Source organism: Manacus candei, unplaced genomic scaffold, assembly GCF_025592945.1.
Source record: "Manacus candei isolate 608988 ecotype Guabito, Panama unplaced genomic scaffold, ASM2559294v1 h1tg000076l, whole genome shotgun sequence".
Taxonomy (NCBI): domain Eukaryota; kingdom Metazoa; phylum Chordata; class Aves; order Passeriformes; family Pipridae; genus Manacus; species Manacus candei.
The window spans coordinates 2,908,482-2,924,782 of NW_026138124.1; the positions used below are offsets into that span (position 1 = coordinate 2,908,482).

The window sequence follows — 16,301 nt, forward strand, 5'->3', positions numbered from 1 at the left end:
ACTCAGCAGAGCCCCAGCATCGAGACAGGTCCTGGGGGCTCGGGTTGCACTGGGGGGGCTTCAAAGGGTCAGTGGGGGAAGATTTGGGGTGGCAGAGGCCGCAGGGTGTCAGCCAGGCATGGGCTGGGGGTCAGCCCCGTCCTCGGCTGCTGGCAGCTCCCGAGGCCGCATATTTGGATGCTTCCCTGCATCCGCCGTGAGAACGACTATTTTTAGCTCCTTCTGTTGCAACAGATGCAGTTTCGGGGGCTTCCCGGCGCGGTGGCAGGGCCGAGGAATGCCAGTGGAGAGGAGCACCTCGCTGCTGCCCCCAGGGAGACATATCCCAAAGCCCTGAAGGGTCCATCCCAAAAGCCTCCCCAAAGGACGGGCAGAGGCTGCAATTTCCAGTCTCCAAACAGACTCCAAGCTGGGAATAAACTCATTTTTCACAGCACGGAGAGGATAAGCCACATCAAGCATCCCACGGTGCCCCCCAAGTTCTGCTCCAGCACAATGTCCAGGTGGGTTTGGGGGGCTGTGCTCAGGGTGGACCCCAAAAACCTGGAGTGTAACTCCTGCCCTTTGCCTTATTTTCCTTGATCTGAGCTGGGGTCACTCCCTGGGCTTGAGTCTTACAAGGCAGCAGAGAACCCCAAAACCTGGGGTTTTCTGGGGTCTCCCAAATCCAAACCCCACACACCAGGGTCTCCCAGTCCCCCAAACCCATGCACTGGGGTCCCCCAAGCCTTAAACCAGCCCCCAAACCTACACAACAGGGTCTCTCCATCCTTGTCTCCAAGGCAAAGGGGTCTGTGTGTGTGTGTGTGTGGGTCCATATTCCCCCATGTCCGGCCTGTGCCAGCCCCTTGGAGGGGTTTGGACACAGATGAGTTCCATGGGATGGTGGCACAGCAGCAGGGACAGAGTCACAGCCATCCAAACCTGTGAGCCCAGGTGGTCCCACTCCAAGCCCTGTCCTGAGCCTTCCCACAACTCGTCACACACCGCCAGCCCCAAAAGCCCCTCACAAAGGACTCACCAGCCAGAGCTGCCCATTCCTGGTCCCACCTGGGCACTTGGTGGCACTGGGGAATCAGGAGTGCCCTGATGCCACCCCAAGCTCCCAGCCCATCACTGACCTCCTCTGGAACCCGCGCTGGGAGGGGCTTTGTGCCGGAGCTGGGGGAGGACGGCAGCGGGACCGAGGAGAAGCGATTTTTCCCATCAGAAGGAGCTGAGGTTTTCCAGGCCTGCCCTGGCTGTCCCCTCCCAGGCCCCTCTGTCCCCCAAGACCACCAGCTGGGTCAGGGCTGGGGCCCACGTGTCCCCAGCTGGCAGAGAGGGGCAGGACAGCAGCGACACGCAGGCGAGCTGTATTCCCAGAGCTGTGTCTATAAATGTCACATTTACATAGACCCTACAAAAACTGCTGGCAAGTGAGGTGGGAATGCATGTCCCATGGGATTTCCCTGCCTGGATCTGCCTGGGATGAGCCTCCTCTCTCAGGGACCAGGGGACATCTGGGGGGGGGACAGAGGGAGCTGCTGCAACAGCTCCTGCTTCCCATCCTCATATCCCACACCCCGGCTCTGGGCAGAGGGTAAACTGAGGCAGGTGGGTACTGACCCCCAGCATTGGCCTCAGCCCCCACAGGGTTTTCAGGGGGTCTGGATGTTCCCTGTGGAGTCACCAGGTCCTGGTGACACGTGTGACCCAAGCAGGTGGCTCCTCTTCCAGCCCAGGCTGGGGGAGTCACACAAGGCTGTGACAGTGACACCTCCGTGCCCCTCATGGAGGGAGGGCTCAGGCCACTCCAGAACCACAGAAAGTCCCAGTCCTGAGTTGGAAGGATGGATGCTGTGCCCAGGGGACAAAGGGTGGCTCTGGGGACAGGGAGAGCCAGGTGCCAGCATGGGATGGTGGATCAGAGGGGTGGAGGGTGGGAATGATCCCCAGCTGTCTCTATTCCAGCCTCTAGCTCAGAGAGGGATGGGCTGAGGTGGAAAAGGCTCCAGAGGATGCCAGTGGCATCACCTGCTCACCACTGGAATATCCTCCTGTGTGGGTGACCCTCCCTGTGGCTGGAGATGGGAATCTGTCTCCGTGGAGCTGGACACCCCAGAAGGACCCCGGTGACCCCTCACCAGTTCCACACACCCCTATGGAGCTGGGTGCCCTGACCAGTCCCCAGCAGCTCCTCTCCTTGTGAGGACCCCACTGCCCATCAGCCCCTGTCCACAGGAGGGTCCCCACAGCCCCAGTGCCCACCCTGCCACAATTTTGGGAGGAGCCAGGCCCTTCCTCTTCCCTGGAGCTCCAAACTCACCCATGAAGAAGGTGATAAACCAGGTGGCCCATGGATCCTGGCTGGACCCAGAGCTCTTGGTCTGTCCTTGCCAGAGCCACTGGTGCCTTTGGCCACCACCTTGGTGGGGACATCTGGGTCCCCAGCTGCCACCATCCCAAACCGGGGTCAGGCCTGGGCAGAACCTTACCAGGGACACCCCTGGGTGGGCACAGAGCAGGAGCTGGTGGGGGGGGACAGTGAGTGCAGTGGCAGCTCTTGATGGCCTGTGACCTGGTCTGGGTGTCCTTGTCCCCTCCTGGGAGGTGGTGGCTGAGGGGACAGAGAGGTGCTGGGAGTGAGGGGGCCTCACACCAGTGTCAGGCCACATTGGGGTGGGGGGCTGCAAGGACCCTGCCAGGCTGTGGCCCCTGGGCAGGGGCTGGCAGGGGACCTGGTGCCACACATGCCAGTGGCTGGATTTGGACACAGGGTGCTGAAGAACCTCCACGGGGAGGGGTTGGGTGGGTGACAGTCATGGTGTGGGGCCACTGGGGCTGTGCCAGGGCCACCTCCCTGCCTCGTGAGGGGTGTCCTGGCCAGTGGCTTGGTCTGGGACGAGTTGCTGGTCATGGGGGTGACTGAGTGGTCACCTGTCATGGCCAGCTGCTGGCCCGCCCATCCTGGCACTGAGGGTCCTCTGAAGGGCCACCAGCACCACCAGGCACATCACACCCCACAGCTCCACCCAGCTGGGGGAGGGGATGGGGAGGTCTGGAGGTCCCCTGGGTGTGGGGGTTCCCCCTGCAGGGCCTGGAGGTCCCCCAGGCAGCAGGGGATTGGGGACCATGGGGTTTCCCAGGTGTGACAGCCACAGCAGGTCCCCAGTGTTCCCAGGGAGTGACAGCATCCTGCTCCCAGAGCAAAGAGCCAGCACGGTAGGATGTCACCAAGGGCAGTGTGGTGTCACCAAGGGTGGCATGACAGCCCCGTGACACTGACAGGGACAATTTGTCCCTGTCCTTCACTGGGTACTGGGTGACAAGCAGTCAGGAGCCACCCTGGAGGGGTCAGAGCCACTGTCACCTCCCCAGCCCCTCTGGTCCCTCCAGCTGAGCATCCCTGAACAATAAACCATGAGGTCTGCTGATGGACATTCCAGCCTGGATCCCAGAACCCCTTCAGGCTCCTCTCCCAGCTGCAGTAAACCCGGGGACATCCTTGGGGACATCCCCCCAGTCCCTTCCCTGTCACTCCCCCATGAGTTCCTTGAGTTCCAAGTCTTCTCCAGCTTCCAAAGCTCAACACCCCCCTGAGGATGGAGATCCCCCACCTTGGGGACCTTAATTTGGTTTAGGAAGGTGGCAAGGACAGAGGACAGCATGGCAGGGCCACGGGCCACCACTGCATGGGCCACCTTGGTCCCAGGGTCAGCAAAGGCTCCAGGGCAAACACAGTCACAACAGCTCCATCACCCTGTCACCACCCTGGGGGACAGTGGTGACATGTCATGCCATGTCCTGGCACGGCCACCGGGCCAGGGAGGGGACACAGGGCTGGGGAAGCCTGGCAGGAACCACGATGGGGTGGGGACAGCAGGAAGGGCGACAGCGCTGCCACTACGGGGGTGACCGAGCCGGGGGTGCCACCAAGCCCAGAACCACCACACCCCTGAGGAGGGGGGACCGTCCCCTCCTGCCTCAGTGTCCCCACGGGCTCCCAGCCCCCCCGGGGGAGGCGAGCGATTGCCAAGCAGGCCGGGCAGCGAGCGGGGAAGGATTTATTGACTCACGGCTCGGGGTACATCACAGTTTGAGCTCCCTCCCCGCCTCCGGAGGGGGCGTCGCCTTGGACTTCCCGGGCAAAAGTGCGCGGAGAGGCTTCACAGTTTGATCCCTTCGGGAAAGCAGAACCGAGGCAGTGACAAATGGCAAACGCTACGTCGTATGAAAAAATAATACAAACTCTTCTCTTTAAATATCTTACAGAAAAATGAACCTGAATAAAGAGCATGAAAAGCACCGCGTGGCGCAGCCCCCGAGCCCCGCCCCGAGCCCCCGCGGGCCGAGGGGACCCAGACGAGCCCTGCATCCCACCCGGGCATCCCACCCGGCGCTGCCCCCGGGTGGGTACGCGGGGCAGGGGGGCGTGGGGGCGGCGGGGACCGCTACGTGCCTGTCCCCACGCCACGGGAGTGTCCCCCCACACGGACCCCTCGCTCGGCAGCCCCCCGGGACTGGGGTGCCAGCGGGAGCAGCGGGAGAGGCCGGCCGAGGGCGTTGCTACGAGGGTGCCCTGGGGGGGGCAAGGCCCTGGGGGGGCCGTGGGCCCCCTCCCGAGGGAGCCGGGGGTCCCTCCTGTGTCGCAGTGCAAGTTCACGGAAAGCCAAGGCACCGCCGCGAGGCCGCGGCTCTGTCCGGGGGGGTCGTGCGGGGCAGCCCCCGGTGTGCAAAGGGGAGGTGAGCCGGGCGGGGGGACACGGGGACACCCGGACGGTCCCCGGGGGCAGAGCTACGGCGTGGGGGGTGCCCAGGGCCATGCGGCCCCGGGGAGAGCCGGCTCCCCGGGGCGGTGGGGGCAGCGGGGCGTGAGGGGACGGGGGGGGGATGCATCCAGGGAGCCCCGGGGGTCCAGCCCCGGGGGTGGGGTGGGGGCAGCCCCAGGAGGTGCTGGCGGCGGGTGCAGCTCCTTCTCCCGCCGCTCCAGAGGGGTGTGGCTGGGTGGGCGGGCGGGTGGGGGTCTATCGGGGGGGCGCAGGGACCCCGCCGTCCCCCCGCCGGTGCGTCTCCCCGAAGGCTCGGTCCAGCTGCTCCAGTTGGGAGCTCAGCGGCAGGTGGATCTCCAGGTGCATGCGGAGGGTCTCCAGCCACTGCTCCAGCTTGGCGAAGGACGGCCTGGGCGACAAGGGGGGACAACGTGGCAGCTCCACTCGCCCCGTCCCCACCCCTGCCCCGCCCCCGGGGTCCCCAGGGGGGTCTGCGGCCCCTCACCGCTTCTCGGGGTCCAGGTCGCAGCAGGTGACGGCGATGGGGAAGAAGCTGGGGGGGCAGGCGGGGGGGCAGTAGCGCTCCAGGAAGCCCCTGATGTTGAGGCCGAAGTCGGTGGTGCGGGGCAGGTAATCGGGGTCGGCGCTCACCCGGCCGATGATCTGGGGGGAAAGGGAGGGAGGAGGGGGCTCAGCCCCAAGGGGAGACCCCAAGCCCAAAGGGGACCCTCCAAGCCCCAAAGGAGGACCCCAAACACAATGAGGACCCACGGCCAAGAGAGGACCCCAAACACAATGAGGACCCCAACCCAGAGGGGGAGACCCTAACAGGGAGACCCCAAACCCAAGTGGGGAGGCTCCAACCCCAAGGGAGGGCTCCATGCCCAAGAGGAGGAACCCAAGCACAATGAGGACCCCACCCCTAAAGAGGAGATCCCAAGCCCTAAAGGGAATATGTCCAAGCCCCAAAGGTGATGCCAAACACAACAGGGAGACCCCAAGAGGGAGACCCCAAGCCCAAGGCAGGACTCCAAGCCCAAGAGGGGGAACCCAAGCATAATGAGGACCCAAACTCCAAGAGGGAAATCCCAATCCTGGATAGGGGGCACTCTAAACATAACCCTAAACATAACAAAGACTCTGACCCCAAGGGGGACCCCAAACACAATGAGGACCCCAACCCCAAGCACACTGAGGATGTCAATTTCCAGAGGGACACCCCAATCCCAGGGGGAGGGAACCCAAACCCCAAGCCCAAGGGAGGACACTCCAATCCCAAAGGGGAGACTCTAAACACCCCAACCCCAAAGGGGACACCCCAACCACGGAGGCAGGTTAACCCAAACACATTGAGGACCCCAGCCCCAGTGGAAGACCCCAGCCCCAGGAGTCCTTGCCTCACACAGGACGATGCCAAAGGAGAAGATGTCCACCTTCTCGTCGTAGCTCCTCCCTGTGGGGACACACAGGTCAGGCCACACCACACACGGCCCGTCCCTGCCCCACCAATAGTCCCTGCCTGGGGACAGAGCCCTGGCTGGCCACGCTGCCCCTCACCATTGATCATCTCGGGGGCCATCCAGTAGGGGTTCCCCACCACCGTGTATCGCTTCTTGCGGTCCGGTTTCTTCAGGTTCTTGAGATGTTCGGGCTGGTTCTTCTCGTCCACCATCAGCCTCGCCAGCCCAAAGTCAGCCACCACCACACTCTTGTTCTGGGGGGGTGGAGAGGGGGTGAGGCACAGGGGAGCCACACAGGGGGCTGAGACCCCCCCTGGGCCAGGGCAGGGACACGGCCGGGGTGGGACTCACCTCCCGCACGAGGCAGTTGTGGGAGTTGAGGTCACGGTGGATGATGTTCATGGAGTGGAGGTAGGCCTGGGGGAAGGACGGGCTGAGACTGGGGGCACCCCCACACCACGGAACCCCCCCACCCACCAGCATCTATCCCATCCACTCCCCCCACAATGACACCCACCCACCCCACAGTGACACCCACTCCCCCCACAGTGACACCCACCCACCCCACAATGACACCCACCATGCCGGCGGCGATGTCCTTGGCGAAGCTGACCCGCTGGCTCCAGGGGTAGTGGCTGTCCTGGGGAGCAGGAGCAGGAGGAAGGATTTGCCACAGAACAGAAGAGGAGAGGGGTCCCCCAGCCCCACTGTGGGGTGGTGAGGGCCAACCTGTCCCCCCAGTGCTCACCATGCTCTTGATGAGGCCCCTCAAGGTGCCCCCCTTGATGTACTCCGTGATGAAGTTGAGCCTCTTCTCCTTGTACAGCACCCCGATGAACTTGAGCACGTTGGGGTGCTCCAGGCAGCGCATCACCTTCACCTGCAGGAGACCCCCCACACCCCCCGTGTCCGTGACACCCCGAGGCACCCACACCCACCTGGGCAGACCCCCTGCTGCGGGCAGGGCTGCACCCACAGTGCAGGGACACCCCATTCCACGTGCTGTGCCCAGACCCACGTCAGGTGGGGGACAGGATGGGACAGCCCCACCCCTCGTGTCCCCCCAAACCAGGGGGGTTAAAGGAAGGGGGGGGTTAAGGAAAGGGGGGTTAGGGAAAGGGGGGGTTAAGGAAAGGGAGGTTATGGAAAGGGGACACTCACCTCTTTGAGGAAGGTCCTCTGTGTCTCCTCGTCGAAGCGGATCAGCTCCTTCATGACCATCACCTCGCCCGTCTCCCGATGCGTCACCTGGGAGCGCAGAGACTGAGCCCCCCCCACCTCTGGTACACCCCCCCCCTGTACCCCAGGGAGCCCAGACCCCCACGCTTGTGCCACGAGTCCCACCTTGATGGCCTGGCCGAAGCAGCCCTTGCCCAGCACCTCCCCGTGGATGAGGTCGGAGGGGCGGAAGATGCGGTGGGCGCGGGACACGACGCGCAGGGACTCGGAGCGCCCGATGTCCTTGCGCTGGGACGCAGGGGAGCCCACGGAGCCCGAGCCCGGGGACTTGTCCGTGCTGCAGCTCCTCCTGTGGGACGGACGGACAGAGGGTCAGCCCCCAGGAGGGACGCCGAGGGGAGAGGGGTCGAGGCGGTGGCCTTACGTGACAGCGCGCTGGCGCATGGCCGCGGGCTCCGGGGGGGCCGGGGAGCGCAGGGGGCTGCACGGGGCGGGCAGGGGGCTCCCGGCCAGCCCCGGCTCCCGGGCAAGGGGCTCGTGGGGGTCGTGCTCGATGGTCAGCTGGAGCAGGCGGCTGGTCTCCTGGATCAGCAGGTCGATCTGGGGGTAGGAAAGGACAGTGAGGTCGTTTTGGGGCCATGTCGAGGAGGGGGGCTGGTTGGGGGGCATCCCGGGGGGGATGTACCTCGTCCAGGGGGACGTGGCCGATGGGGGTGCCATTGATCTCCAGGATGCGGTCGCCCACGTGGATGGAGTTCTTCATGTCAGGGCTGATGCAGTCTGGGTCCACCCTGGGGGGCCAGCAGGAAGCAGGGTCAGACCCCCAAGAGTGTGCCGGGACACTGCCCACGGGGTCGCCTCCCTGACATCCTCACTGGTGGAGATGTGTTGGGACACTGCCCATGGAATCACCTCCTGACACTGTCACCACTGAGGATGTGCTGGGATACTGCCCATGTCCCCCCCCCAAGTCAGCGGGGAGGGGACAGGCTGGCACAGCCTCTGCGAGTCATCTCTGGGGTCACACAGTCACTGCACCCACGAGCCACCCATGCAAGATGGGGATGTGGAGGCAAGATGCCCACAGGCCACCCACTGTTGGTCAGGGACATGCAGGCATGATGCCCTTGTTGGATGGGGACATGCTGTCATGACACCCACGAGTCACCCTTTGGGATGGGGACACACAGTCATGGTCCCCACGAGTCACCTCTGCTAGATGGGGACACACAGGCACAGGTCCCTCCTCCTGGACAGGGACATGCTGGCACAGTGCCCATGAGCCACCTCAACCACATGGGGATGTGCCAGCCTGGGGCACTGCCAGGATGTCACCCCCCAGCCACGCTGATGGCCAGGGACAAATCAGCGTGGGTCCCACAACACCCCCCTGCAGCTGGGGACGTGCCACCCCGGCCAATGAGGACCCCATCCCTCCTCCTCCCACCCCAGAAAGTGTCCCTGGGGTGGATCCCAGCAGCAGAAGGGACACGGGAGGGCCCAGCCCCGGGGCGGGGCGGGTGGCAGAGGGGACAGGGACGCACTCTCGGACACGGACGGTGCGGGGGTGCTCAGTGCCACAGCCCTGGTCGATGGACACGGAGAAGCCGCGTTTTCCGTCGGAGCAGGCGGGGATGGAGACGAGCGTGACGGTGTGTGGGATGCGGGAAGCCGGGGAATCCGGCAGGATCTGCTCGATCACCGGCGTCACCACCATCTGGTAATAGCAGTGCCCGCTGCGGGGACAAGGGGAGAGAAGGGTGGGCGGGGGGTGCCAGGGGATGCGGTCCCCACCCTCCCATGCGGGCTGGCACATACCAGTAGAGCTTGGAGCGCTCCACCAGCGCGTAGGTGTCCCCGTCCCCGATGAACGTGCGGCAGTTGAGGCAGCTGAAGCACTCGGGGTGGTACTTCTGCTCCCCAGCCACCTGTGGGCAGATGCCATCAGCCCCGGGACCCCCGTGTCCGGGGCACCAAGGGGGAGTGATGGGGTTTGCATGGTGCTGGGAGCACCCACGGGTGCACCGGGCACAATGGAAGGGTGGTGGGGACAGAGGTGCCACCAGGCTGGCAACAACTGCAGGGACATCCTCCCACCACCCTGAGCCTCCCTCAGTCCCACCTAAAGCGCAAACCCCCAAAGCCCAACCTGTGCTGGGGGTCTGCACTCCCTCCCCACCTCACCCTTTTCCAGGAGCTCAGCTGTGGGTCAGGGCTCCGTGTCCCACCCCAGGGACCCCCAGGGACCCCCGGTGCTCACCATGACCAGCCCCTTGGTGATGTGCTCGGAGCAGCCGTGGCACAGCTCCCCAAAGCGTGCCCAGTAATCCTTCTTGCAGTACAGCCGCCCATCCTTCTCGTAGTACTGGTGGGACAGGGAGGCCCCGCACTCGCAGCACCTGTGCCAGGGACAGGGACACCCTTGTCACCCGTCCCCATTGTCACCCCAGGGCACAGCCAGTGCTCCTCCACCCCATGGATCTCTGGACAAGCTGCTTCCCCTGTTTCCTACCCCACTGCATCCGTGTGCCACCTTCCCCAGGGTGGCAGCAGGGGATTCCAGGGGTGACAGTGCAGGCTGGTGCTGCAGGGACATCTGGGGACACCAAGCTGGGACAGACATGGGGCAGGGAGGTGACAGCCCAGCATGGACGTGCCAGCCTGGGCATGGACACACAGAGGGATGTGCCAGACCAGTCACGGACATGCCACCCTGGTGACAGACGTGCCAGCCTGGCACAGACACGCAGAGGGATGTGCCAGCCTGGTCATGGACAGAGAGGACATCCCACCCTGGTGACAGATACACAGAAGGACATGTCTCTCTGTGTATGGCTACGGTGACATGCCAGCCTGGCACAGACACACAGATCGATGTGACAGGCTGGTCACGGACAGAGGGACATCCCACCCTGGTGCCACCCTGGTCACAGACGTGCCAGCCTGTCCATGGTCACACAGGGGGGATCCTGCCCATGGATCTGTCACCCTGGTCACAGTCAGAGGGATGTGTCCCCTTGGTCACAAACCCCCAGACAGAGGGACACGCCATCCTTGGGGGTGCAGTGCCCCAGGGGGTGCAGGGGTTGGGGATGTGCTCAGGGGCTGCCAGGGGGTGACAGGGCTGTGCCACAGGAGGGGGTACCCAGGGGTATGGGGGGCTGTCAGGTTTGGGGTGCACAGGCAGGTACAGGGGTGCTGTGTCAGGGGCAGGAGCGGGGCAGGGGGTACTAGAGGGGACTGGGGTGGGGAGGTTGGGGGCATGCAGGGGCTGCTATAGGGGATTTGCTGTATGGGGGTGCTGTGGGAGGGGTGCAGGGGGGCTGCACTGGGGAGTTCCTATGGGGGATGCAGGGGGGTGTGGCTGCAGGGTGCAGGAGGGGCACTATAGGGGATGTGCTGTAGGGGTGCAGGGGGGCTGCAAGTGTAGAGTTCCCATAAGGGATATGGGGGCGGGTTGTTGGAGGGGTACAGACAGGGTGTAGGAGAGATGCTATAGGGGATTTGCTGTAGGGGGCTGCTTTAGGGGACCAGGAGGGTTGCAGGTGGGGAGTTCCTATAAGGGGGAAGAGTGATCGTGGGGTTGCAGAAGGGGTGCAGGGGGTGCTGTAGGGGATTTGCTATAGGGGATTTGCTGTAGGGGGGATGTAGAGGGGATGCTATAGGGGGGATGCAGAGGGTGTGCTACAGGGGATTTGCTGTAGGGGTGATGCAGAGGGGATGCTGTAGGGGATTTGCTGTAGGGGGGATACAGAGGGGATGCTATAGGGGACTTGCTATAGGGATTTGCTGGGGGGGGGATGCAGAGAGGATTCTATATGGGATTTGCTGTAGTGGGGTATGCAGAGGGGATGGTATGGGGGATGTGCTGTAGGGGGGATGCAGAGGGGGTGCTGTAGGAGATGTGCTATAGGGGATGTGCTGTAGGGGATGTGCTGTAGGGGATGTGCTGTAGGGGATGTGCTGTAGGGGGGATGCAGAGGGGGTGCTATAGGTGATGTGCTATAGGGGATGTGCTGTAGGGGATGTGCTGTAGGGGGGATGCAGAGGGGATGCTATAGGGGATGTGCTATAGGGGATGTGCTGTAGGGGATGTGCTGTAGGGGATGTGCTGTAGGGGGGATGCAGAGGGGGTGCTATAGGGGATTTGCTATAGGGGATGTGCTGTAGGGGGGATGCAGAGAGGGTGCTATAGGGGATGTGTTGTAGGGGATGTGCTGTAGGGGGGATGCAGAGAGGGTGCTATAGGGGATTTGCTATAGGGGATGTGCTGTAGGGGATGTGCTGTAGAGGATGAGCTGTAGGGGATTTGCTGTAGGTGTGGGGGTTGCTGCAGGACACGCCGCAGGAGGTGTTGGGGGTGCCCGGGGACTGTCGCAGCCCCCCCCAGCCGTGGGCGGGCGCGCAGGTGAAACACCAACCAGCGGTGACGTCACGGCGAGGAGTTTCCCCACCCCATGACGTCACCGCGCGAGGACTCCCCCGCCCGATGGCGCAGCACGAACCATCCCCTGGGCCGGGGGCGGGGATGGGGACGGGGAGGGGGAGGAGGGGGAGGAAGGGGAGCAGCGCGAGGAGGAGGAGGAGGAGGAGGAGGAGGAGGAGGAGGGGGAAGGCTCCCCAGCGCTGCCGGAAGCCGCTCACCCGTGCGGGGGGGCCGGATCCAGCTGCGGCCCCGCAGTGGCTTCGCTGGGGCCGACGGCCCAAGGAGGGGGGGGTGGGGGGCACAGGCTGAGACCCCCAGGGGTCCATGCGGTGAAAATCCATCCTGACCCGATCCCACTCCCACTCCCATTCCCATCCCCACTCCCACTCACTTGGCTCCAGCGCTCAGGACGCGGCTCTTCCTCAGCACCGCCGCCAGCATCCTCCCCCGGGGACAGGGGGGACACCCCGGGGACACCCCGGGCACCCCCAGCCCCACGGGGAACCCCGGCAGGTCCCGGCCACCCCCTGCGACCCCCGAGCCGGGACTTTCCTCCTTGTCCTCCTCGGGGCTCCCACGGCTGGAGCTGCCGGGAGGGCTCGAGTGAAAGAGGAAACAGGCAGGGAGGGGGGCGGGTGACATCAGCCACGCGCACCCTGTCACCGGCCAGGAGGGGACAGCGCCGGGGACAGGCAGCAGGGCCCCCGCCAGGCCGGGCATTGCCCGGGGCACCCACCGCGGGTGCCAGGATGCATAGCCACGCTTCGGGTGACACCGTGACAGCCTCACACCCGGCTGTGCCACCACCAGAGTCGGGGGGGGGGTCCTCTGTCATTGTCCCTGATCCCGGTATCCCTGAGGCCATCCCAGTGTCCCTAAGGCCATCCATGCTGGTGTCCACCACACCACCCATCCTGATGTCCCTGATGCCATCCTGATGCCCCTGATGCCATCCCGGTGCCCCTGAGGCCATCCCAGTGTCCCTGATGCCTTCCATTCCAGTGTCCATGACACCACCCATCCTGATGTCCCCGATGCCATCCTGGTGTCCCTGATGCCATCTCGATGTCCCTAAGGCCATCCATTCCAGTGTCCATCACACCACCCATCCCGATGCCCCCATCTCAGTGTCCCCAGTGCCATCCCGGGGTCCCGCTGCCACCCCTCCCGGTGTCCCCGCTGTCCCCCGGCGGGTCCCACCTGAAGCAGTCCGAGTGCCAGTCTGCCTTCAGCGCCTGCAGGTACTGCCCATCGTAGATGCCCTGCCCACAGCTCGCACACACCGGCAGGTCGGTCCCTGTGGCAGGGGGGCACACGAGGGGACAGGGCTGTCACCCCACAGCAGCACCCGGGATTAGCTCCCTCTGCCCCGGGGTGATGAACTCCAACCCTCCATCCCCCAACCCCATCGATCCCGGGACGGGTCAAGGTCGTGGCACTGATGTCCCCAGGCGTGGGATGGGGGGCACATGATGAGGGGCAGGAGGGGTGGTGGGGAGTGGCAGGGGGACAGGGGGTGCAGGGACGGGGACAGGGGATGCAGGGGAGCAGGATGGGGACAGGGGTGCAGGGTGGGTGCAGGGATGGGGACAGGGGGGATGCAGGGGAGCAGGATGGGGACAGAGGTGCAGGGATGGGGACAGGGGGATGCAGGGGAGCAGGATGGGGCAGAGGGTGCAGGGTGGGTGCAGGGGGCTGAAGGAATGTAGGGTGGGTGCAGAGAGGGGTACAGGGGGCAGGATGGGTGCAGAGAGTGTAGGGGGGGTGAAGGGGTGCAGGATGGGTGCAGAGAGGGGGACAGGGAGGATGGGGGGGTTCAAGATATAGCAGGGGATGAATGGGGGGACACAAGGAGTGCAAAGTGGGTGCTGGGGGATGAATGGGGGGACACAGGGGGTGCAGGGTGGGTGCTGGGGGATGAATGGGGGGACACAGGGGGTGCAAAGTGGGTGCTGGGGGATGAATGGGGGGACACAGGGGGTGCAAAGTGGGTGCTGGGGGATGAATGGGGGGACACAGGGGGTGCAGGGTGGGTGCTGGGGGATGAATGGGGGGACACAGGGGGTGCAGGGTGGGTGCTAAGGGGTGCAGGGTGCATGGGGGGACACGGAGATGTGCAGGGTGGGGGACTGGAGGATGGATAAAGGGTGCAGGGGCGCACAGGGGGTCCCTGGGGGGATGTGGAGGTGTGGGGAGGGACACAGAGGGGTGCAGGGTGACTGCAGAGGTCCTGGGGGTGCAAGTTCTTGGGGGGTGTGGGGAGACATGAGAGGGCCCTGGGGTGCAGAGTGGAAGGAAGGCAGAGCAAGGGAAGGATGCAAAGGGTTTGTGGGGTGCAGGTAGGGATGTGGGATGCAGGGGGTTTGTGGGGTGCAGGCAGGGATGTGGGATGCAGGGGGTTTGTGGGGTGCAGGAGGGATGTGGGATGCAGGGGGTTTGTGGGGTGCAGGCAGGAATGTGGGATGCAGGGGGTTTGTGGGGTGCAGGCAGGGATGTGGGATGCAGGGGGTTTGTGGGGTGCAGGCAGGGATGTGGGATGCAGGGGGTTTGTGGGGTGCAGGCAGGGATGTGCAGGTACAGGGAGGGATGCAGGGGGTTTGTAGGGTGCAGTAGGGATGTGGGATGCAGGGAGGGATGCAGGGGGTTTGTGGGGTGCAGGCAGGGATGCAGGCTGGAGGGGATGTGGGGATGCAGGGTTTTGGGGGTGCAGTAGGGGCACAGGGGTGTGCAGGGGGAGATGTGGGGTGCACGAAAGGGGATGTAGGGGGTGCAGGAGGGGCTGCAGGCTGTACAGGGGTGCAGAGGGAGATGTGGGGGTTCACAAGGATGGGATCCAGGCTGGAGTAGGGTACACAGGGGGAAACTGCTGGACAATGGGTATAGGGGGAGATTTGGGAGTGCAGAGGGGATGCAGCCTGAACAGAAGGTGCAGGGGGGATACAGGGGTGCAAGGGGGATCCAGACTAGAAAAGAGATGCAGGGGAGGATGCAGGGGGTGATGTGGACTGGATGAGGGGTGCAGGGGATGATTCATGGGTGCAGGGGGGAAGCAGGCTGGCTGGGGAGGGCAGAGGACATGTGGGGGTTACAGGGGGGATGTCAGGGAGCAGGATGGGGGGCTCAGAGGAGGATGTAGGGATGCTGGGGGGATGCAGGCTGGATGGTGGGTGCAGGGGGGATATGGGGGTGCAAAAGGATGCAGGCCAGAAGAGGGATGCAGGGGGGATGCAGGGGGTGATGCGGGCTGGATGGGGAGTGCAGGGGGGAGATACAGGGTGAGCAGGGGCTGTAAGGGGAGTTTTGGGGATGTAAGGGGGATGCGTGCCGGTCGGGGACCGCGGGGGACATGTGGAGGATGCAGGGGGGGATGTAAAGGCGCAGGATGGGGGTTGCAGGGGAGGATGTAGGGATGCGGGAGGGATGCGGGGCGGACGCGGGGGGTCCGCAGGCCGGCCGGCGGGCGCTGTGGAGACGGGCTGGGGGGGGTCTCGGTGCCCCAGCGGCGGCGGAAGCGCTGAGTCAGGCGGGGATGGGAGGGGGGCTCGGGGGGTCACGCACCTTCGTCCTCTCCCATAGGCTCGTCCCTCCAGGTGCAGCACAGCAGCATCAACCTCATGCAGCCGCGCTGCCCGGCGCCGCGCCGGGCCCTGCCGCTCCCGCGCCCCTGGCCCTGTCCCTCTGTCCCTGCCCGTGTCCCCCTGTCCCGGTCGGGCCCCCCCGGCCCTGCTGCGGCTCCGCGGGCGGGACCGCGGCGGGAGCACCGCGCCGGCGCGGCCGAGAGGGGCGGGGCCTGGGCGCGGGGGGGCGGGGCCACGGGGGGCAATGGGCGGGGCCTGAGGGACGCGGGCCGGGCGGGGCCCGGGGCGTGGTTTGGGCGTGGTCGGAGGGGGCGTGGTCGCGATCGGGGCGTGATCAGGTTGGACGGGCGTGGTCAGGAGTGTGGGCGGGGCTCGCGGGTGCGGGTTGGGGGCAGGGGGTGTCCGGGGGCTCCGGGACCTGCGGGCCGTCACTGTGGGCAGGGCACGGGTGTCCACACCCACCGCTGGCCATCATGGATGTCCCCACCCGCCATAGTGTCCCCAACTACCCTGGTCCACCCATCCCTGGCCAGCACAGGTGTCCCCAAATACTCCGGGCCAGTCCCGTGGGCAGGGTATGGGTGTCCCCCCCCCACCCCTGGCCATCATGGGTGTCCCCACCCGCTGTGGTGCCCCCAACTTTCTCCAGCCAGGGTAGAGGTGTCCCCACCCCACCCCTGGCCATCATGGGTGTCCCCACCCGCTGTGGTGCCCCCAACTTTCTCCAGCCAGGGTACAGGTGTCCCCACCCACCCCTGGCCCTCAGAGGTGTCCCCATATGCCATGGTGTCCCCGACTACCCCCAGCCAGCTCTATGGGCAGGGCACAGGTGTCCTCACCCATCCCTGACCATCATGAGTGTCCCCAACTACCCCAGGCCACCCCCCTGGGCAAGGCACAGGTGTCC

At 65.2% G+C, this 16,301-nt stretch overlaps 1 protein-coding gene across 2 annotated transcripts; it reads right to left on the reverse strand.

Annotated features, from left to right (window-relative positions):
* Positions 1–4,041: 4,041 nt before the first annotated feature.
* LIMK1 (LIM domain kinase 1) lies at positions 4,042–15,603 on the reverse strand. 2 transcript variants are annotated; one of them, XM_051809586.1, is made up of 16 exons: positions 15,375–15,603; positions 13,017–13,113; positions 9,651–9,789; positions 9,209–9,318; positions 8,935–9,126; positions 8,076–8,181; positions 7,815–7,990; positions 7,556–7,739; positions 7,373–7,459; positions 6,960–7,091; positions 6,792–6,851; positions 6,563–6,628; positions 6,309–6,465; positions 6,149–6,204; positions 5,257–5,414; positions 4,042–5,160 (listed from the first exon to the last, which is right to left on the reverse strand). In XM_051809586.1, the coding sequence occupies exons 1-16, from the start codon at positions 15,430–15,432 to the stop codon at positions 5,007–5,009; spliced, it is 1,932 nt and encodes a 643-aa protein (XP_051665546.1). In that variant the 5' UTR covers positions 15,433–15,603; the 3' UTR covers positions 4,042–5,006. The 2 variants fall into 2 exon arrangements, with proteins under 2 accessions (XP_051665546.1, XP_051665547.1); XM_051809587.1 differs by lacking the exons at positions 13,017–13,113; positions 15,375–15,603 and adding an exon at positions 9,903–10,371.
* Positions 15,604–16,301: the final 698 nt, after the last annotated feature.

Coding starts and splice junctions, on each gene's coding strand:
- LIMK1 (XM_051809586.1), bottom strand. CDS start 15,432: ATGAGGTTGATGCTGCTGTGCTGCACCTGGAGGGACGAGCCTATGGGA. Junction 9,127..9,208: donor GAGCGCTCCAAGCTCTACTG/GTATGTGCCAGC, acceptor TTGTCCCCGCAG/CGGGCACTGCTATTACCAGA. Junction 7,460..7,555: donor GCTTCGGCCAGGCCATCAAG/GTGGGACTCGTG, acceptor CTGCGCTCCCAG/GTGACGCATCGGGAGACGGG.